The following is a 23,344-nucleotide window of genomic DNA, read 5'->3' on the forward strand; positions in this document are numbered from 1 at the left end:
TGCTGGGCGAACTGTGTTTTGATTTCTTCCTCTAAACTTGCCACTGTGCAGTTGTTTACTAACTCCTCGTCCGAGCAGGAAAAGCATTTATTGATTTGTCTTGCAGCAGGATCAGGTGGAGATCTGCAAGGTGAAAGGATGACACTGGATAGAGGAACCCCAGTGATCCTAGTCCTTCTTGATCTGTCAGCAGCATTTGATACCATCTCACATAGGCAGCTGCTAGACAGACTGGGGGGATTGGGGTGAAGGGCAGGGCTCTTAAGTGGATACAAAGTTTTCTATCGGGCCGTACCCAGAGTATTCAGCTGGACTCATTTGTATCGCAGACCACAGGGATGGACAGAGGTGTTCCGCAGGGATCTGTTCCGAGACCTACCCTGTTTAATGCATACATGACTACTTTGGCCGATATCATCGGAGGCTACAGCTTCACGACCATTTCGTATACGTACGACACACAGCTAATTGTCCCCATTGAGGAGGGCTTTATGTCAACTCAACTAAAATTTAGAAGCTGCATGTCTAGCATTGCCAACTGGATGAGGAGGAATTATCTACAACTCCACTCCTCAAAAACAGAGATTCTGCTGTTTAGGAAGGCCAAAGCAATCTGGCCTTCTGAATGGTGGCCTACTGAGCTGGGCGAATCCCTCCTCTCTAGGAGTTGGGCCAAGAACCTGGGCATCAGGATAGATGATAAACTGTCTATGGAGGAGCAGGTTAAGACAGTGGCCGGTACCTGTTTCGGCACAATGAGGATGCTTAGAATGGTCTTCCCATGGGTCCCTTTGTCGGCAAGAAAAACCCTTACCCAGTCACTCCTCGTGAATCGGCTGGACTATGGCAACTCGTTGCAGGAGGGGGCAAGGGAGGATCTTCTATCAAGGCTCTAGGTGGTGCAGAACACAGCAGCCTGTCTTGCCCTCAACAAACCGGCACGGACCCCATCTGCGCCCTTGTTGAACCAGTTACACTGGCTCCCGATTAAGAAGCAAGACATCTTTAACATGCTCTGTGTGGTCTTCAGATCACTACAAGGGAGTGGCCCTGTATACTTTAGAAATAAACTCAGCTGGTATCAACCTGCTTGACAGTTAAGATCAGACAATGCCAACCTGCTGCGTACCCAGAGAATAAACCAGGTTAGGATGGGTGGTAGAGCCGTCTCCTATTTGGCAGCCAGTCACTGGAATAAACTGCCACAGAACATCATGGCATGTAATGAGTTAACCAGCTTCAAGAAACTTCTAAAGACATGGCTGTTTTAGTTGCATTTGTTCAACAAGTACCTTTTCCTCAAAGTGCTGAGAGATCCTTTTGGGGAGGATTCGCTTGCGCTATATAAATTAACAATAAAGTAAATGTGGGCGTGCACTGCATACCACAACTGATAAACCTAATCTGAAATGAGATGGGAAGTGTAACTAATATCTTGTGTATTTAATCTTCCAAAAGAGAGATCCCTTTGCATCCTTCTTATTGACTTAGAAGAGACCCATGCATACCTCATCAAACAGGGAACTGGTTAGTCAAAGGGCTATGCATATTCTGTGCCAGTGAGTGTGATTGCTTCTTCATTTATGCACCTGCACCGTCCGCAGTGCAGTAGTTCACTGCTTTCAATTGTAAGATGTCTTCACTTTTCCACCGTTTGTTTAATTGCTGGGCCACGGAGAGCGGTGGCAGCTACTCTGAGACCAAGAAGACTCTTAAACATATTGTTTGTACTCATTGAGGTCAGGAGCCAGGGACTACATTAATCCATGTTGGGTCTCTGATGTGATCTTTCTCAAACTATCAAAGAATATAAGACAATATCATGTCAAAGGTTCCCATGCACAAGTTGGCCCAAACTCCACAGGTTCCTCAGGAAAATCCACCCACCACAGAAGTGTTGTGTTGGAGACCGTGAGATGTCGGCTTATGTACTCCATTATTTTACATTATTGTCAAGACAAAGACCTGACTTCTTAGTAAAAATAAAATTCAGTGGGTGGAGGGTGAACAGATTGATGAACATGATAAGAAAATGTCTGTGATCTAACTCCTTCAGACTTATTATTCCCAAATAATCACTGAGTTTTCAGACTTTTTATTGTACATCCCTTTAGGCAGCAGCTTTCACGCCCCTGGAAACATTTGCAACCTGAGCAAATGAAGAGCAGGTAAATCCTTTGATAGGATGAAAATCTTGAGGGTGATATAGCCTTCCTTTTCGCTGCCCTGTTTTAGCTTATTGCTTAGAAATCTAGGTCGTATGAATTCTTCAGGGCAAATAATCTGGTGGAGAATTCCATACTTTGCTAATTCCAGGCAGGTCAACTGAATGTTTTCCTAGGGCAACCATCGATTCAGAATAATTTCTGAGGAATCTCGCAGAATGCTTATAGAATCAAATTGAGATGAGCACGCACTGGCAAAGTGTTCCGATCCGCACATCATCCAACCAGTAACGCGTTGCCAGTCACGGTGCAGGTTGGAAACCATTGTGGTTCTATCCCAATAAAATCCATTGCTGCTGGGTTACGAAATACTGGTGTTCTCTTTTGTCTCATACTAGTGTAGCAACACTGTTCAGGAGTTCCCATACTATCCGTTGATAGAAAAACATGCATACTGAGAATTACTGTTATTGTTCAATACCTGTATAGCACAACTGCTGAGAAGGGTCATTGTTGTCCATTATTAGCACTAAGGCTCTCTTGAGAAGCACTGTGACTTTCTAGTACATATATATCAGTGTTATGAAAACTGTGCTCACTATTTATCACATTGCTTTAGCAACCCCGCAGAGTAGAGGTGGTACTGTTCACTACTATTATGCCAGACTGCTTAGAGTTGCAGATATTGTCCCACTTATCGGCTAGTTGACCTACTAAGTGATGGTACTGTCCTCCTAAAGTATAGAAGCTCTGGTTGTAGTTACAGGGCAGGCCTTCATAAAAGAGTCAGGAGCCATTGAGATGGTAAGTTCTTTATTACATGTTAGGCCCATAAGTTTCAGATACAGCAGGCAAGTCCTGTTGGGGCTCAATGGGTAGTAAGGATTCTTCTGAAGCAATGGTAATCACCTATCTCAATTTGGTGCATGCTACATGTACTCAGATAAACACTTATTGGATCACTTTGAGACTAAAAGATGGAACCATCTAAAACTAAACACAACACTCCAGGCGTACCAAAGGGTGACGCAGCACAATGGGCTTCAAGCATACCTGTCCACTGACTTTTCCTGCTATGCCAGAATGCTGCTTGCCAGATTTAGACTGGGGTAATTTTTCCGTCTTATAACTTTTCCAGCAGGAAATTATTGGTCCCGCAATCTGAGTCCTTGTCCGTGTGATGACACTTCTGTGCAATCAAATATCCATACCATCTTATTTTGTACGTACTATGCGATCCTCAGGAAAACATTCTTGAAACCCCTATTAAAGAGATGGGGTCTGAGGTCCTGTAGGGACGCGTATGAGCGCCTACAGATGTTAGAGGATAGAGAAGTCATATGTATCATGGAACAGTATTTGAAGTTGTTCATCAAATTTAGGAAATCTCTGCAAGGCCCTATCTAAACACGCTGTTTTTTAGACTCTTTTATAATAATTTTTAATCATGAAAAGATTGGTTCCCCTGATCTTTCTTTTTAAATGGTATTATTTCCTCTTATACATCTTTCTATTTTTTATCTATTTTAATGAATTGATTAAATGTAATGTTCTATATTTTTATTCTGCTATGTATGCTTGTATGATATTCTTTGAAATATCGAATAAAGCTTATTTGAACTTTGAACACTTATGGGAGGAAAGCATTTACAGTCATGGTGCCCCCCAGAGATGCTTCTCTTATGAACTTGGCCCTACCAAGCAGAATATACGGAACCTGTCTCCAGCCACAAGGCAACGCTTTCAGGATACTCTGAGGTGGATGCTAATTAAACCACTGGATGAAGCGACCCAATACATATTTAGCTAGGCAGCCTGAGAAAGGGGCCCTTTTTCCAATCGGCACAGAGCTACCAATCAACCAGAGAAGGGAGCATTTTTGCTGACCGTCTTTGTAGGAACTGAAAAGTCCTCTGCAGTCCTCTGTATTGTGAGAGACCTGTATCCCTGTCTGGAGTGCCCAACTGTATTGTGGTCTGGATCACTAATGCAGATTTGTTTGTCATAAATGAACACTGATCATGCGTGTGTGCCACGACATAGACCTGTCTCATGGATTGCAATGTTTTTTTGGACCAAGAGTGGTGCCCAAAGTGGTAATCTGATAGTGGTGGAAGGCCACTGCCTTCACCAGCAATTAAACAGCACAATCGCAGTGGTGCCAGCATACTGTGTAGTGATCAGTAGTAGTGAACAGGTCCCTTTTACATTGTGTCACTGGAGAGAGGCCTACAAGGTCCTCACCCTTTTAAAATATCTGCTGCTGTGTGTTTAACTCACTCCAGGCTTCCATCAGTTTGATGTGGAAGTGTGAGTTTTATGAAAATGTGCTGATTGCATGTAGGCTCGCAAGGATTACACTACACCTAGTGTGAAGTGTGGTACAGTGCACAAATGGTACATTTGTGTGTGCTGGCAGGATGTGTTTTAAAAATAAGCCACTCTGGTGTAGTACAGAGGGACTGCAGTACTGAACAGGACATGCGGACTGAGTGTGTGTGCTGCATGTGGGAATGCAAGTGGTAGCATAATACATGAGGACAGCAGTACTAGGCAGTGAGCGTGCTGCGAATGTACCCGAGTGCCTGCACTAGTACATGACATGCAGGACCTTGGGTTCCATTTTGGAAAGCCCAGGCGTGTCTGGTGAAAATATGAGAAGTTTAAGAATACCCCCAGACAAAATTGTGTATTGTTGCATTCCTGTAAACTGGGTGGGACAAGCACTGGATGAGGAAAGAACTAGGCTTTCCCTATGTATTTCAAAGGGCTCTTTGGTTCAGTGACAGCTCACAAGGAAAGGGGCCTTGACACACCTCAGGAAGGGTATCTTAAAGATTAGGGCTGAGGGCCTGGGATTAGCCGTTGAATCCCATATAACTCTGGCTCACATACAGGTGTGAACTCTGGTCACTCTCATGAATTTTGTTGTGCGTTAATCAGCTGCAGAGTCTTGCCTGCTGTGACAGACCTCACCCATCTGTCCACTCCTGGATGCATGGCTCGGGGAAGGGAGCCCCCACCTGCCAGGTGTTGCTGCGTGCTTCCAGGAGCGGCCCAAATTGGCCAATCCAGAACAGTACCGCGCTGCAACGCTGCAGGGTACTTTGCCACCGGAGCAGATAAGCAAAGAACTAGTTCTTTGGGCCCTGGTGACATACCACCATTGGTGCTGCTAAACTCTGGGCTTTAAAAACAGAACTTACTTGCAGAGTCTGAGGAAAGAGGTCTTGAGTGCAGGATATTAATTTACATTACCTGGATGTGGCCATCAGTGAATAAGGAATAACACCAAACCCTTTACACTAGAGGTGGGAGGACAGGGAGTGGCCTGACAACTACTAGAATCCCGACCTTAAGTGGATTGTGTTATTGCTTTTTGAATGTCGTTTACCTTTGCAAGTGTGGAGTTAGTATAAAAATATTTCTTTTTATACATAAACACGTATTTGATTAGACATGGATTTATTGTGCACTTCCCCCATGTTGAGTTGTGTTCACTGAACTGTATCTGAGCTTCCCCTGAGGGAGCCTTGGATTCTCGTTATGCGCTACCCAGCTGAGAGTCGGGTGCAGTAAGGTGGGCCCTGGGACGTCAGGGGTAAAAGGCCTCAGCCACCCGGTTGGATCCAGTAACTCCTGTATGCCCCATTTCCCCCGAAACAAGGTTCTGACAGTCTTTCTGGGCTGTTTGAAAATAAATGTAGTCCAGTCCCATGCTAGACATCCAAAAAAAGAGCATTTTATGCAACTCGGATGATAGCAATAGCTCGAGGGAAGGGGCAGATTAAACTTCCACTGGGCAAGCTTCCCTATTGGGAAGTGTAAATATTCCAAGCTAACAGCTACATTGCTAAGTTAGCACATTATTCTAAAAAACACACACATACATATACACATTCTCTCATTTATTTTCTTGAGGATGCTGAAGTAGTTATGAGGTATACAGAAAAAGGATATACCCCACACCAGAGTGTACTATACCAATCATCCAGTTTCTGACCAAGGGTATTCCTGGAGTGGCGGCCACCAGCTGAAAGAGACCAGCAGAACATTTTCAAGTGAATACCATTGAGTCCGCAACTACTGATATGAAGTCGACACCATAGGAAGTCCTCAATACAGAGCCCCGGAGGGCAGCCTAAGCTTAGACCCAACATCTTTGCTAATGTAGATTTCGCCTGCAAAGGAGCCTAGAAGCACTAGGATTATCCATATGCATTCTGTGCCTAGAATTGAACATAGCCATGGAGGTATTGAGAAATATAATTCCAGAAGCCATTGCTTCCAACAGTATGGTATTGGGTAAACTCACACTAATACTCCCAGTGGATTTAGACATAGCTCTTTTTCCCAATCCTCGCCAAATTGCACCAAACAGTGACATCTGTTTTGTGAAAATCATTACACTTACCTTGCCTTTGCTGACTCCCAAACCACACTGGAAACCCTGTGGCATCAGGAGCATATTAAAACTAGAATCCAAATGTAATACCTTTTGTTGAAAATATCTATTTTCCAGATATAACAAAAAAGAAGCACACATTGTTATCAAAAATCAAATGTATGCTTTCCAGTAACAACCAAAAGGGCATTGCTTTATTTACAAGTAAGATGATGACTTTTTACTTCTTTAAAAGTTTACATCAAGCAAAAATATTCGAGTGACAAAAAAATCACATTGGTTTTTCAAAATATCACATACTAAAATTCATTTTAAAATAAATACTCTTCATTTTTTTCTCATTTATCGAGCCATTTTGAGGACTGACATAAGATGGCAATCCAAATGCTGGACACAGAGCTTGCCACAGATGTCTTATTAGCAAGGGTTTTTGTGGTAAATTTGATATAGGTACATTATTGCTTGTATTGAGATATTTCGCAAGCCACCATTGTACCTATCTATTCCACGTACCCAGTCTGAACTGTAAGAATTCTGTTCCTCTTCCGTGTACGGTAGTTTGCTCAAATACCTCCCCAATTAGGTAATGTTATAAAAGTGTAAAATTAACATAATTACCTGGATTTCTCTTTAACCCAGATTAAATCTACCACATGTAATTTGGATTCACAGCCTTAAGAATACGCAAGTATTGAGGCTTGGCGTATGTGGAGTCAAGCGCAACCCCAGCCTGTGTAAGCATTTGCAGATAGCGGAAGCTTCACTGAGAGGTCGTTGGCCAAGAACCTGCTGGGAAGGCCGTAAAAAGAGGTACAGCGCTTTTACGCAACGTAAAGCTATACATGATATGGAGTGATAATGCTATAAGTGGATACAACCAGGTTGTGAAAGAGCAGCAAACCATGACAGCCAATTGCAAGATAACGCTGCAATCAGAAGCTGAAAGTGGTGATTGGAATTTTTAAAGTTTGCTTTTCCAGTGGAGTCCAAGAGAAAGGTCACTGTTCCACCGACTGGCCAAGATGACCCAGAAGCCAGAACAACACAGGGCCTTAGAGATGGCAAGAATGAAGCAGGTCCTATCGGACAGCAAACCATGTCATAAAGACCTCCACTCTCCGTGTCAGCTAATCACACAAATGGTTATAATGCCACCGCCTTCCTGAAACAACCACAACCATTCAATACCTCAAAAAAGCTGAATATTGGCGACAGATGGACTGCTTAGATAGAGACATTAGATAATTTAATTGATGCGCTAGAAGAAATAGATAATAAAATGATCAAATACCTTAAGAATTTAGCTGGTGAAGGTGTAAAAAACAAATGATAAAGAAAATGCCACTCGTTGACGAAATTACATACCGTCAAATCAAAGAAGCTTTGAATCTTAAGTTCAATCCAGTGGCGAACGTTAATTATGAAAGGTGTAGGAGAGTAGGGCCTGCTTCCAACGGTTACCCCTACTTTTTTGCTGTGATTGACGTTTTTTTTTACTTTAGTATGGCTGTGGCCCTGATAATCAGGCCCACAGCCTAGCTGTTCTCTCTCTAAATTGATAACATGTACTTTAGGTACATACCAGATTGGTTACGGGTCACCCCTTGTGAGCCCCTATATATGGTACTTTAGGTACCCAGGGCATAGGTGCACCCTATGCCTACCAGGAGCTGCAACATGTATTGTGCCACCCCTGGTTAGCCTTCCAAACTGACACCACAGGTCTGTACTTACAACCTGGGTAAGGTGGTGCAATCACCCCTTACTTAGATATAGTATATCTATATCTACCTTATATATAGACACATAGTAACCTATAAGTCACTCCTATGGCAGGCCTTGACAATCCTGGAGGTAGAGTGCTTGATTTTATGTGAGAGGGTGCCTTAGCATGAGCTGAGCCCCTCTGCAGCTTTCGGAACCATCTCCTTATAGCTGTTCTATGATGTAGCCATACCATGTACTCTTAAGTGCATTATAATCCTCGTGGTTAATGCAAACTTTGGTTTGGCTTTATCAAAACATGTTTTGTAAGGTGTCAATCACTTTGGAATACTACCACCCCCGCCAGTTCTGGCGGCGGGGGTAGCATTCCACCCTTCTAGAGGTGGAAGACATGTAGTTACTGGTAAAACCGGTTAAAGTTAAACAGAGCCCCAGCATCACAAAATGGATGCTGCTGCCACAGACACGAGTCTGCCCTCCTGCTGCTATACGAAACTCCGGCAGGGGAGGCCTGGACAATAGGTTTCTTGTCCAGAAAGGTGCTAGCACCTCCCCAGACAGGCTTTAGCGTATTGGGGCAGGGAGGGTTGCATTCAGTGAATAGTTTTCAGACACTGCCTGGGGCACACAAGGTGCTCCATGCATTTCCCAGTTCAAACCGGTTGCTGGGGCACTCAGCCCCAGCTCTGGCGTGAAACGGGACAAAGGGGAAGGGGTGTAACCACCCCCTCCCCAGGTCCACCCAAAGGAGGGACCTTAGAGTTAGTTTAACCCCTAAACTTGCTACGAGTCTAGAAACCCAGTCCTTAGGGCTTTAGATTACCCTGGATGAAACTCTGCAACATATATCCTGGACCTTCAACATTCCATTTCAACTGGAAGACTAAAGAAATCTCCCTTGTGGTCAAGAAGTGACCACCCTGTCCAAACAGGCACCAACAGCATCTTTGCCGGTCTGAATTTTCGAGGCTCCTGCCAGATCCCGAATAATCTGTGACACAGGACATGGACTTCCAGACATCTCTGAAGCCGACTTGTGCTCCCAGCAAAGCTGAGACCTGTGGCGGACACAAGAGACGTGGGACCAGAACTCCTGGACATCCTGCATCCTTGCTACTGCACATACTTCCCGAAGACTCTCGAAGTTGTGCATTGGGGTATTTGAAGCCCCAGCCCGAGCACCTTTTGTACCGAAGCTCAGAGGCCCACACTCCACAAGTGTCTCGTGGGCCCGCTTTGTGTATTTCCGCTCGACGCGCCTTTGCGGTTCCTAGTCAGTTGGCTAGTGAGCCCCCACGAAGACCAATCCTTGATTTACTTTGCTTTCCTAGTTGATACAGGCTTGCTCCCACTCCTCTCCAAAGGAGGAGTTCTTCAGACCTTGCTGGTCTGCATAGAAGCCAATTTCAGTTATCCCTGACGAAGGGCTGGAAAGGCCCGAAATGCATTGGTCTAATAAAATACTGTTTCTGATGGATCTTGGCGTTTGTACTTGTTTTGGGAAAAAGGTCCGGATGGACAAACCTGAACATGAGAAAACTAAGAAAATTGGCATGTTCTCTGACGTGTGGAACAATACAGTAATTCCGCAAATTTGAAACACGTGAGAAAAATATCAAGAAAAATTGAGAAGTTTATAAAAAATGAGGATAAAAATGTTGATTCAGATTAAACTGTGCGATAGCACCCAGCAGTGCCGTTGTTTCAGGGGCGACAACTCGCCCCACAGACAGTGACGTAGAAGCCAATCTCGACATCCTGCGTGGATTGCATTTGCCAATGCTTGTTTGGTCCAATCCAGATCCCGACACCACAGTCATCTAGATCCTTGTTGGGACAGCTCTAATCCAGCTCCTGGTCATCATCGACACCTCCTGGACCTCGTGGCTGAAGAGACAAGCTTCACCTTTTGACCTGAAATCACCCGACATCGACTTGCATCTCCCTATCGCCATCCTGGTCACTGGCTTGTGACCCAGACTCTGTCTCCTCTGCTTTCAGGATCTTCACATCTCCGATCCACCCTTGGATCCACCCGACACTTTTCCTCTGGTCGCCTGTAGCACTTCTTCACAGCTCTCCATTGGAATCGATAACGAAACCAGACACCAAAAGACACCTATGCACCGGCTTCCCTGGGTGAGGTAACACGAGTACTCCAGTGCTCCCGTGGGTCTTGACTCTCGAAGTGTCCCAGTCTAAAAGGGTTCTATCATAGTTCATCTAGAAGTGCCCTTAAACTGTAACTTTATAATTTGTTGGTTCTCCATAGAAAGTCAATGGTAACCCGCGGCTGTGCTTAGACACTGCGCCCATCTCCCATGGGCCTCCTCCATCCTAACCTCTGGTGGTTCAAGGCAGCCCCAGCGATACCACAGGCCCTAGGCCTGCTTTCTAACTCTCACGTGGTTCTTATACCACTAGTTTAGTATATGGTTTGTGAGGCCCCTAGGGCATAACGTATACTGTGCAACTTATCGTATGCTAATTAAGTTCCTTGTATTGTACTTTCACCTCTGATCTCATAAAGAGTCCAGACGGGTTGTGTTTAGAATAAATACATATATATTTGATATATACCTTGTGTGGTGTGCTTTCATTTGATCATTCAAGAGATTATAATTGGTAAAACAACTTGCCTAACTCGTCTCCAAGTCTTAGCCTGAAGGCTGCTCTCCACAGCTCCAACTAGGATAGCTTTATATAAGGTTGAGTTTATAACCTACCATCAATAAGGGTCGTTTGGACTGGTGCAAGGTGCCCACTAGAATAGTGGACATCATATACCAGGACAACTTCTCACAAAAGGTACATTTTCAATCAAGAGTGACAGAAAGATGGTGAAACCATTGATACATTTGTTGAGAGACTGGATACGCTCATCAAACGCTGTGCGTTCAATGGATTTAATGATGAGGAAGCTATTCGCATCAAAGTTAATGAATGATGTCTGTCAGATTCCTTCAGACGACAAATTCTTAGAGAAACTCTTAGTCTGGAGTCAGTTCTCATGGCTGCCAGAGCTGAAGTGCATGCCGATCGACAAGCTGCTAACATGTAGGCCTGAGGTTCCCAGAGTGAGTCAGTCATAAATGTAAAAAGTAAGCCAGGGCACAAGGCAGAGAGACGCAGAAGGATATCTCCAAGGAATAGGCTGTGCTTCAGGTGTGGATTTTCATTTTACCATGAAGGTAAATATCCCACTATTGGACAGGTCTAAAAAGGCTGTGGGAAGGAGCCCCATTTTTTAAAAGTTTACATGATGAAGCAAAAAACAAGTGGGTCGTGGCCAAAGACAAAATGGTTGCCCGAACACTTCTGAAGGGACGCACAACCCCAATGCCAACGACCACACCAATTAAGGCAAATGGACAACAAAAAAATTGTCATTTTAATAATCGTCAAAGAGTTCTTTAATATCTACATCAAGCGAAAGTGAAGACGATGGTTGTGCAATGTTGATGTTTGCCTCAGAAAAATGTGCGCATGGTGGACTAGCCACTTGTGAAGGAAAATACAGGTCAAATCAAAGTAGGCATGAAAAAGCACGAAAGCCATTCAAACATTGTCCGAAGATTACACTAAATGTAAACTGTTGCTCAAAACCCTTTATTATCGACAGTGGAGCTTCGATAAACATAATGACTAAGGAGAAATGCAATGAACTATTTCCAATGCCACAACTGAAGTCATCGAAAACGAAAGTATATACATGGGCTGCCTTGAAGTATTTAAAAAGTCAAGGATCATTTGAAACAATGATGAACCACAACAAAACTAAAGTACAAGCACCCATTTATGTACTTCAAATGACAGTTTACTCAGTTTCAACACAGCTGCTGATATGGGACTGATATCAGAGAACTATAACATGAATGCCCATCTGAAATAGGAAACTAGTTCCCTTCATTGTTTCACAGGTTAGGATAACTTAAGACCATGAAAGTACAATTACACATTGATTAGGACGCCAGTCCTATTTCTCAAGGACACAGACAAACTGCATTTCATTTACAGGAAGCTGTTGCAAAGGAACTTGAATCATTGCTCAAACTTGATATTGAACAATTCACTAGTCCAACGCCCTGGTTTTCTCCCATGGTGGTAGTGTCTAAAAAGGACAGTGAAAGAGCTGTATGCATCTGTGTTGTGGTGTGCCAAGTGAACAAAGCAACTGAACAAGAACGACATCCAGGTCCGCACATCGCCACCACGATAACCCAATTGAATGGTGCGAAGGTCTTCTCTCACCTTGATTTGAATAAAGTATATCATCAGTTGAAACTTGACCAGAGTTGCAAGTATATTACAACCTTTTTTGACACATATTGGTCTGTTCCAATAGAAAATACTAAGTTTCGATGTGTCATCAGCTGAAGGGCTGTTTCCAAGAAGTCATTTGACGTATCATGCAGCCTGTCATTTTTCTTTTTTTTTTTAAATATATTTTTATTGCAGGAATTAGCCAAAGTTACATGACAGATCAGCGACGTAACTTCAGTGGAAAAGAAAAACAACAGATCCCCGTGAGGAAACACCTTCTATACACAGCCATTCAGCCCACAACCCAAGGGTCGGGCGGCGTTTGCTATAAAGTCGCATATGGGGATCCGGCATATTGCTGAGGTTGATCCAGATAAACGAGCGATCTTCATCTGCTTTTCTAAATCATCCTAAAAGAAAAAAAAAACCAACACCCACTCAACCCAACCCCTCCCCCCGCCCAGCCCCGCCATCAGTGTGTTGTATGTGTAAGAAGAGCTCGTGGAAAGAGACCTTAGTTAACTGTGTAGAGATCAGTATTATGGGCACCTAATGGGACTCAGGTTGTGCTGCGTCATCACTCTCGGAATCGCTGGAAGCGCTGTAATCTCGCAGGGCCTGCACTAACATCTCCCATTCCAATGCAACTTCCAGCGCCCTCTCATTCTGCTGTCGCCTCACCAGCTGGTATCGCAGGGTGCTCTCCCCCGTGGCCCACTTCAGGAGTTCGTTGTGCCATTTAGCTCCTGTTGGACCAACTCGTGCCTTCCAATGCCTGGTTATCTCCCTTTTTGCGAGAATGAGCCCCAGGTCAATACATTTACTAGAGATTTTGTTTTTAGGGGTATGAGGGAACCAGTGTAGGATCCCCACCGCCGCGTCAAAAGTCAAGGCTCTCCCAGTGACCCCATTGAGGGTGTCCTCTATCAGGAGCCAGTAGGAGGATAGCGCTGGGCAGGACCACAGCATATGTATGAGGTCCGCCGCGGGTGCTCGGCATCTGGGACAAGCCGCCGTGTCTGTGGCGAAGTATTGTTGGATTTTCGCCGGAGTCAGGTAGGCCCTGTGAAGTACATAAAAGTGAACCAATTGAGACCGGGCGTGGCGCGTGCCTTTCCAGGCTCGACGCATTAGTTGTGCCCACGTCATTTCCGGTATATCTTTCCCTATGTCGGCTTCCCAGCGGTTCCGCAGTACGTCAAGCGGGGGCAGACCCTCATTAATTAATCTATTATATAAACACGTGACCGCCTTGACCGTCCCGAGGACATCATAACATATTGGCACACCGATGATATTGGTGGCTCCTCCATACCCCTCTTCCAGTGCGCCTGAATTGCTCTAATTATAGCTGTATGAAGGAGGAAGTCGCCTCGGGGAACGTCAAAGCGGTCCAGAATCTCCTGGAAGGGCAGTAACACCCCATCTTCATAAAGATCTCCCACTAACTGCAACCCTGCATCTTCCCAATGCCTTAAGCGCGACCAGTCTCCACCGTGCGGCAAGGCCGTTAACATCCCCAATGGAATCTCCGGAGCATATGGGAGTTTCAGCTCCCCCCGGGCGTGGGCGCGATTCCAGCACAGCCGTATAGTCCGTTCCTCGAGCGTAAAATCTTGCAGAGCCAAGCGCTGGCGTAATGCAACGTAGGAGGTAACGTGTCTGGGCATTCCCCTGCCTCTCCCATCCTCCGGGCTTAGGAACTCTCTCGCTATCTCCTGGGTGAAGGTTTGCAATTGAGCCGCTAGATAGTATTTTCCGAAATCCGGCACCGCTAGGCCGCCCTCCGATTTTGGTCTCATCAGGGTCTTGAGTGCCACCCTTCGGCGGCCTGACCCCCAGAGGAACCTCACCACCATAGATCTCAAGAGCCGGAACTTGGAAGGTGGCCGAAGGTGGCCGGCGGAACCCAAATCGGGAGCGACCTAAAATAATATATCAGCCGGGGTAATGCCACCATTTTCAGCAGTGCTATACGCTCAGCCACCGAAAGCGGTAAGGTGGCCCAGAAGTCCATGCTGCCTCGCAGCGCACGAATACAGTGGGCTATATTGCCGTCCAAAAGATCGGCAGGGTCATGGTACACATACACCCCCAGGTACTTGAGGCAGCTAGGTTCCCATCTAATCTCTCTAGCGGTGTCGGGTCTGGGCTCCCCCTTTCGAACCGGGAATAGGCAAGTCTTGGCCCAATTCACCTTAAGGCCCGAGATCTCTCCGAATGCCGTGAGAGCCTCTTCAGCCCCATCCAGAGCATTACTCGAGTCCTCAAGGAAGAGCAGCAGGTCATCGGCATACAGAGAGATGTATTGCTGTCCTGATAAAGTCCGTAGTCCGCCGAAGTGGGCTCCGGTCCGGACCGATAATGCTAGTGGTTCCACCGCGAGCGCGAAAAGCAGAGGGGATAACGAGCATCCTTGTCTCGTGCCTCGTTCCACTGGGTATTGTTGAGAGACCAGCGGGCCCGCCCTCACCCTGGCCGCCGCCGAGGCATAGAGTACCATGGTCCATCTGACAAATCCCTCCCCCAGACCGAAACGCAGTAGTACTCTACATAAATATTCCCATTCCAGGCTGTCAAAGGCCTTTTCCAGGTCAACCGAAAGGACCAAGGGGCACAGGGCCTCCGTGTGTGGTTCCTCTAGTAGACGGAATAAGCGACGAATATTCATAGTTGTATTGCATTTAGGGATAAATCCTGCCTGATCCTCATGTACTAAGGAACGCATGTGCCCCAGCAGTCTCGACGCCAATATGCTGCTCAGAATCTTATAATCGACCATTAGCATTGATAACGGTCGATAGGACGCCGGGTCATCGGACTCCCTACCAGGTTTGAGGAGGGGGACTACCAAGGCTTCACACATCGAGCCGGGGAGGCGTCCCAAGCGTTTCGCTTCCTTGTAGACTACTAATAGCCGGGGTGCCAATAGATCCACGTAGGTGGAGTAGAATTCGACCGGGAGCCCATCGAGGCCCCGGGTTTTGTTTCTCGCCATTCCCTTTTATGGCGCTACGGATTTCCCCAATTTCTATATCTGTACCCAAGGCCTTCGCTATGTCAGGTTCCATTGCGGGAATCTCTAAGGATTGTAAATAATCGTCGATCAGGGTAGGATCACGGGTCAGTCTACTACGGTATAGCCTTTCATAGTAGCGCACGTAGCAATCGAGTATCTCTGGTTGGGTATGCACCTCAAGTCCCTCCGCGGTGCGCATGGACACCGTCGGGGAGGCCCGGTGCATGGGGTTGGCCAGCCAAGCTAAGAGCGCGCCCGACCTGTCCCCTTCCGTGAGCGATCTGGCGACATAGGCCTTATAATCAAAACATCGCAATCGTTCGACCTCCGCCGCCACTGCCTCTCTCGCTGCAGCGGTACGTTCCTGAAGTTCTGGGTGGCCGGGGCGGCGAAGCTCCATCTCGCGGAGCTTCCGGTCCGCGTTGGCCAGGTCATCAAGGATGACACGTCGCATTTCCACTTTCTTGGATATGTAATAGCCCCTGACCACCACCTTAAAAGCATCCCACTCCGAGGCCCTCGACCCAGCAGTGCCCCCATTGGTCCAAAAATAGTCAGTAATTTTATCCTCTAGGTCCGCCTTGAAGACTATATCCTCCAATATCTCGGGGCGCAGTTTCCAAGTGGGTACGCTGGGGACCCCGGGAAACCATCTGAAATCCACTAATAGGGGGTTGTGATCCGAGATGGTCCTAGCCAAATATTCAGATCGCACAGTCGCGAACACCAATTCCGTCGACCCCAGAAACCCATCCAGTCTTACATGTAATTCGTGCATACCAGAAAAGTACGAATAATCTCTAGTATGGGGGTGCTGCGCAGGCCAAATGTCTGTCAGCCCTCATTGAGCCTGCCAGTCCTTCCTGCCTTTAGCTACCCGTCGGACCGGGGAGTCTGGAAGGGGGGGGGGGTGAACGATCGGTGTCAACATCCACCACCGAGTTAAAATCTCCTCCCAGCAGGAGGGTCCCCGACAGGAAATGGGCCAAAGAGCCCGACAACCCGGACAGGAAGGCGAGCTGGTCCACGTTAGGCGCATAAATGCAACAAATATTCAGTGCCCTACCCCCCAATGTGCCAGAGATATCCACGTAGCGACCCTCCGGATCCACCACAGATTTGGAAACCTGTAGGGGTATCCCAGCCCTTATCCAGATCAACACCCCTCTTGCATAAGCTGATTATGTGGTGTAGTAAACCTGCCCTCTCCACCTACGCTGTAGCGCCGCCCCTTCCGCCTTAGTAAGATGTGTCTCCTGTAGCAACGCTATCTGCACCCCTCTACGCACCAGATAAGAGAGAATTTTGTGCCGTCTGGACATAGTGTGAAGGCCCCGCACATTCCAAGTGACGCATTTTACATTGGTGATCTCAGCCATTGTCCCAAATTGTCACATCCAGGTTCCCCCAGCAATGCTCAGTCATGGATCGTTCAATATTCGATTCAACACCAATGGCGGCCACTCCCCCCAAAAACAACAAAACTTCCCCCTGAAACAAACCCCCTCCCACCCACCCCAGAATAGGACCCAAATAGCACCATCCAGTTCCCATCCAAACTGTACCCTCAGTAAACTCCCTTCCCCCAACTAATCCTACGGTAGCCACCGTAGGTATGCCTTAAGGGCCGAGTGCGGGCCGGGCGCCAGCAACGGGCCACCGAGTCTCAGGCTACCGAGACTAGACCGAGCACCAAATCATAAGTATCAGGCAGAGCAAGGCCCCCCAATCCCACCTGTGATACATGGTCTAGCAACAACTCCCACAACCTCCACACCCCCGCGACATTCCCCCAACAAATGGAGTCAGCTCACCCGAGTTCATCCCTGCCCATCCAGCATGCCCTCTGCCGAGTCCGGAGTAACCACTGGTAAATTTACACTATCAGTCTCCGAGTCCTCAGTGTCCGAGTCGGCCCCCTCTCCGCCAGGTTCCGATTCTTCGACGATGGGACCGCCCTGGGAGCCAGATAAGTTGGAAACCATTTCCAACACTCCTCGCCGCTCAGCCAAAGTCTCTACCGTCGAGGGTTTGCCCGGTTTACCGCGGCGGCTCCGAAGTCTTTTGGATCGCCGCTGCTGTCCAGGCTCCGACGTCGCCATGAAGGAGGATCCGCAGCCATCTTTGCCAGCCCTGTACAGTTCAAGCCAATTGCAAACGTCCTCCGGGGTTTCAAAAAATTGAGTCGTATCATCAAGGATGATGCGGAGTCTCGCTGGAAAGAGGAGGGAGTACTGTATACCCTCGCTCTGCAGCTCACGTTTGACCGCTAGGAAGGAGGTCCACTTACGTTGGGTCTCATAGGTATAGTCCGGGAAAATGTTCTCTTGGCTGTTCTCCACCTGGTATGGGCCATTGTGTCTGGCGGCATTGAGAAGCAGATCCCTGTCTCGGAAATGCAATAATCGCGCCACCACCGGGCGAGGGAAGCGGCCTTGTTGAGGAGGTCTGGCCGGTACCCTGTATGCTCGCTCCAGGGTATAGAAGGAGGACAGACCCTCCGGCGCCACTACAGTTCGGAGCCAAGATTCTAGATAGGCCACCATGTCACCATTTTCGATTTTTTCCGGTAGGCCCACTACACGAATATTGTTCCTCCTATTACGCCCTTCAGCGTCCTCCGCCCGTCTTTCCAAGTCACCGATCCGGGTCAGGGCATCCTTCATCGCAGCGGCCAGAGTCTTTTGCGCCGGCTCTAGGACCTTCACCGATCTCTCAACCTCTTTGACTCTATCCGAGAGCTTACCATGGTCCGCCCTGAGGAGGCCCAGGCTTGTCGCAACCTGGGCGATGTCTTGTTGTAGGGCCGATCGCGTATCTGCGATCGCCTCCAGGATCCTATCGAATTGTTGCTGTAGGTGAGGGCCTCCAAAACTCTCCGGGTCATGTCGATCGTCCTTATCCGGTGCCTCCGTGTCCGAGGCGGCCGGAGTGGTCCCTTTAGGTCCTCTTGGTTTCCCCATGGCGGACGTGCCCTGCAGTATGAAGCTCGGCAGGCAACCCGCCAAATATGGGCGTCGGCTGTTGATCTCCTGGTGATCGGCCGCGGTGGTGTGGGCCTTCAATCGTTCCCAACGCAGTGGCGCAGAGTTCTGCCACTACTCTGAACTCTCGGGATGAACCACCGCTGAGTCCCTGGAGGCCACTAGGGGGGAAGTGGGGGCGGTCACCGCCAATCGACGTGGACCCGTCGGATCAAGTGAGGCCTCGGACTGCGGTCACCAATACAGCCAGGTCTCCCACAGGGCAATGTTGTAGTGTCGCCTATAAAGTTCCTCGGGGCCTGATGATTACAGGATCTCAGCGGAGTACAGCTGATCGTCTCGAGTGGCTCCGCTTTTCCAGCCAAGACCTCCGGTCGCCGGGGTCCACTCGACGCCGAAAAATCGACTATCAATCTTCCGGGGATGTCTACGGTGTCCGGACACTCCCAGGTCGTCGGGTGGATAGTCGTCTCTCCGAAAGAGGAGACGTGGAGAAGGCACGTGCAGAGCTGGCAGGCTCTTCCGGGCCGAGGGTCTCGGCAGGTCTATCGAGCAGGTCCGGGCGCCATCTTGAGCTCCGCTCCGCTCCCTCCGCAACTTCGCTTTTCGACAAGAACAGTCGATTTTTGGGTTTTACTCAGGTGCCTCACCAAGTTGGCTTCAACTTGATCTTCGATTTGTGGGGATCGGGGCGCCCAAAAACCCTCGGAATTCAGGATAAATGCGGGCTCAGTCTCGGAGCCGAGCTCTCAGGCGACCATCGCCATCGGAGTCCAAGCCACGCCCCCATCATGCAGCCTGTCATGAGTACGTTTAACAATAGTGATGTCATATTGGTTTTTGAAGCTATACAGAAGGAGCATGATAAAGCTCTCACGGTGTGTTGTTTACTTGCGGATGCAGGTTTGACCTTGAATGCTGACAAATGTGAGTTCCATCAGACAAAGCTAAAATTCTTTGCCCATTACTTTTCTGATGGAGGCATGACAACCGATCCAGATAAAGTGCAAGCTTTGTCAACTGCCAGTCCCCCACAAGATGTTTCAATGGTGCTTTAATTCCTTGCCATGGTCAGCTACTGCTCTATATATATATGAGACTTTTCCACCGTAAGTGTTCCTTTGGGACTTGATGGAAAAGAATGTATGATTCCATTGTTCACATGAATGCGAGCAAAGCTTCAAGAAGATTAAACAGGTAATGGAAATGCAACTGAAATGGCTTATTTTTATCAAAAGCTTCATACAGAGGTTATTGTTGTTGCTAGCCCAGTCTGATTAGGCACAAACCTGCACAGTACAGTGGATGCCCAAATGCTCGAAGACATAGTGTGCCTCTATTGTGTTTCCTATGAGTCGCATGTATTGACATTTATGTTAATGTACATTATTCTCTTCAAAGGTTTACTTGTGAGCCCTTGCAATATACAACTCACTACATGATACGTGATGCACAATCTGACCGTTTGCTTTCCTTGTTTTACTACCTAATGGGCAATGTTTGTAGGAATTCAAATATTGCACTAAATGGACATTACAATTGTTACTACTTATCATGTTATTGTGATTACAATTGTGTAAATATCTCTGAATGTATTATATACTGTCTGATGTTGAAATGGTTATAACCGCGACAGCACAGTACTTTTGTATCGGGCGGTTAATGCATCTTCCATCATTGCAGATTGTAATCCCCTTTGTTAACTAAATTGTCTTCCATCATTGTGTATTGCAATCCCCTTTGTTAACTAAATTGTTGGTATTTACATACACATCAGGTTGGAATGCGCCACATATGATGTGCCTAATTATTACAACTTAGTATTCTCACATTACTTCTATCTCTACCTGTCTCTATATCTGTTCTTTATCTCCTTCTCATAAAACGCGTCTTTCCTTTATTTCCTCTATGGATGACCGACAATCGGATCACACTAATAGGCGACAATCCAGAGTGATGCCTGTGATGTGAACCATTTTTGACGGGATCCCAGTGTACATACGGCTGGTTTCACCGCAGGCTCATTGTCATTTGGCCCAGGTAGACTGACATACGCGGTTCTACCTTTGTATTGTTGCACAATAAGTAAGAGCCTTCCTCCACGCATACTGCAGGCCACAGACACGATCGGCCTTCCAGTAATTTACAAATACTTGTTAGTTTTTAGGTTTTGCCTGGCGAAAGCTGCGCTCTGCGTAGCTTTTTCGCGCAGGCGAAAACCTAATGAGTATTGTAGTGGAGTTAGGAACGGCCCCCGTCATTTATTGGCTAGCTCCATAAATGGAGCCTAGCCATTGGACGATGGGCCTGTCCATCAATGCCGGACCAGATTCGGGGGCGTTCCCGAGATTTTTTGGCTTTTGGCGACATCACGCGACGTCAGCCAAAAGCCGGGAACGCCCCCGAATCTGGTCCGGCATTGCCGGCACCTGATTTTCGAGTATTTCGTTCCCTCTGTGTAGTCATGCGGCGGTGGGCGGGGTTATTTCGGCGGTGGGCGGAGTTTTGTTTTTCGACCACCGGAGGAAGCCCTGGTGAGTGCGTGTTAAATCTTGCCTTCCCGCCCCCGCTCCCTCCTCCCCCTCCCCGTGTGTCCGTTCCGCCCCCCTCCCCGTGTGAAAGTGATTTGTTTCTGGAGCTCGGCTCGGGTCCATTCCCACCCCCCTCCCGCCCCCCCCGCCCCCCCTCCCGCTCGGAAGTGCGTGTGCAGTTGCTGATCTTGCCTTCCCGCCCCCTCCTCCCCCTCCCCGTGTGTCCGTTCCGCCCCCCTCCCCGTGCGAAAGTGATTTGTTTCTGGAGCTCGGCTCGGGTCCATTCCCGCCCCCCTCCCGCTTCCCGCCCCCCACCCTGTCCTCGTTCCTGCCCCCCTCCCTCCCTGTGCTCGTGGTGCTTGTTATATCCATGAAAGACGTGCCTGCAGTAGCTTCACTAGCGTCTTACTATCCAATTGTACGAGTTTCTGGGTTGATTGACGGCAACACACTGGGCCTTCGTGCTGTGACTCCCCCTCCTGGGACTTCCGAGGCAGAGAGATGCAGGTAAGTGCGAATCGATTCTTTTTATGTTTGGTGCATGCGTGTATATTTGAATTTTTGAGAAGGAGTGTTGTGAATGATGTGTGTGTGCGCACGTGTGTAAATGTATGGGTATGAATGAGTGTATGTGTGCGTGTGTGTCCCGTCCACCCTCCTCTCTGCTAAAATTACCGGCCACCACTGGCTTTCCCTAATATGCTGAGAGGCTGAAGTCTGTGGACTTTGTGTTTCAATTTAGCATCGCACCAGTGGCATGACGGGTAAAATTAGAGATATGGTTGCATTTTGCCCCAGTAATGTGCACATTGTATTGACATTGGTAACCGGATATGTCTTTGAATCGAGATTCTTAACATAGGAAGAGAATCCCAACAGTAGCAAACGAGAGGGAAGAGCAGTGGCTGGAGGGATGGGGCAAGGGGGTAGCATCAACCAGGCAGGCGGGTTGGTCTGAAGGTGGTGTCAGGAACTAGGCATCTATCCTTCCAAGCCCAAACGGCTGGAGGCGAGGGTCAATGGAAAAAGCCAAGTTTGCGCTGGAGAAGGCCAGAAATGCGCTTGGAGCAGCTTATGTAGTTGCAGTAGGGAGAGGGCCCCGTAACCACTGTGTCATCATTTTAATATTTAGCAGAGAGCTCTGTCAAAGAGAGACACAATGAGACCCCACCCTGACACAAATCCCCACTCCAGTAAAGTAGAGGACACCAACATGTTTATTCACACACTTACATGGAATGGCGATTAACAGGCAGCCCTTCAAACCTCTTTCTCCGACACAAGCCCCTCTCTTGCCGGCTTTGGGGCACTCACCCTAAAGCTGCGCTTCGAACCCACTCTTACCAACCACAGGGTGATGCATATTGTTTCCCTCCCACGTATATGCGAGCAAGTGAGCCGACCCATCAAAACACAACTTCAGTAAAGCCTCTGCTGGATACAATGAACGGACCCCTCCCAGCGTCATCGACCCGACAGACCCGGGGGGGGGGGGAAGACCCTCCCTGGTCCCTGATCTAAATACTGGCTAGGGAGTGTAGTAGGGAAGACTGTTGCCCTAGGCTGTTGTAGAATCCTATTTGGACCTGAAAGCAAGCGGTGTCCTTGACACTTCAAGGCACTAGTCCATAGCTGCACGCCTTCGAGCGGAATTCAGGACGGCGCCTGTCTATTGGGATAGGAATTTACATGAATAATTCTCTGTCTTACTGACTCCGCCTCTCATCATTCACTACACACCTGCTTACAAGCTGCAGCGACTCCGCCTCTCATCATTCACTACACACCTGCTTACAATTTGCACATCCGACCCGGCATTCGTTCTGCTGGGTAAAAAAGGAGCCAGGTTCCCTCCCCCTCCCCCCCTAGGTCACAGCTTTATTGAGGCAAGTTGCCAAGCGTGATCTCCTGGACCCAGAACAATATATTACTTTTGTTTAGTAGGAATCAAACAGCGCTGGACATCCAAGCTGTTCCATCCGCAATGTATAGGGCACAGACAAAGTCCAAATAATTTCAAAGAATAATAGAAATGATAAATAAATTTGATTGATTGACGGCAACGCACTGGGCCTTCGTGCTGTGACTCGCGGCTGCTGACGGCCTGTGATTGGTCACTAGCTCATAGTATATAGTTGCTGGAGGCGGCGCGGCCGCTCTCTTTCTTTCACGCAGTACTTGTCTGAGGTTAGTTGGGGAGGCACTGAACGGGGCTACACATTAAAAATGTTCTAATGACTATTACCCGGTTT

The 23,344-nt window shown here is 47.8% G+C and overlaps 1 protein-coding gene across 1 annotated transcript in view; it reads left to right on the top strand.

Moving 5' to 3' along the window:
• The first annotated feature begins 395 nt into the window (after positions 1–395).
• The window catches only part of ADCK1 (aarF domain containing kinase 1), a 407,695-nt gene continuing 384,746 nt past the window's right edge, over positions 396–23,344 (top strand). The window contains exons 1-2 of the mRNA XM_086939457.1: positions 396–738; positions 12,754–12,821. Coding sequence (XP_086795583.1) covers positions 396–738; positions 12,754–12,821 — 411 coding nt within the window. The remainder of the gene's footprint in view (positions 739–12,753; positions 12,822–23,344) is intronic.

Source organism: Lissotriton vulgaris, chromosome 9 (assembly GCF_964263255.1).
Source record: "Lissotriton vulgaris chromosome 9, aLisVul1.2, whole genome shotgun sequence".
NCBI lineage: Eukaryota > Metazoa > Chordata > Amphibia > Caudata > Salamandridae > Lissotriton > Lissotriton vulgaris.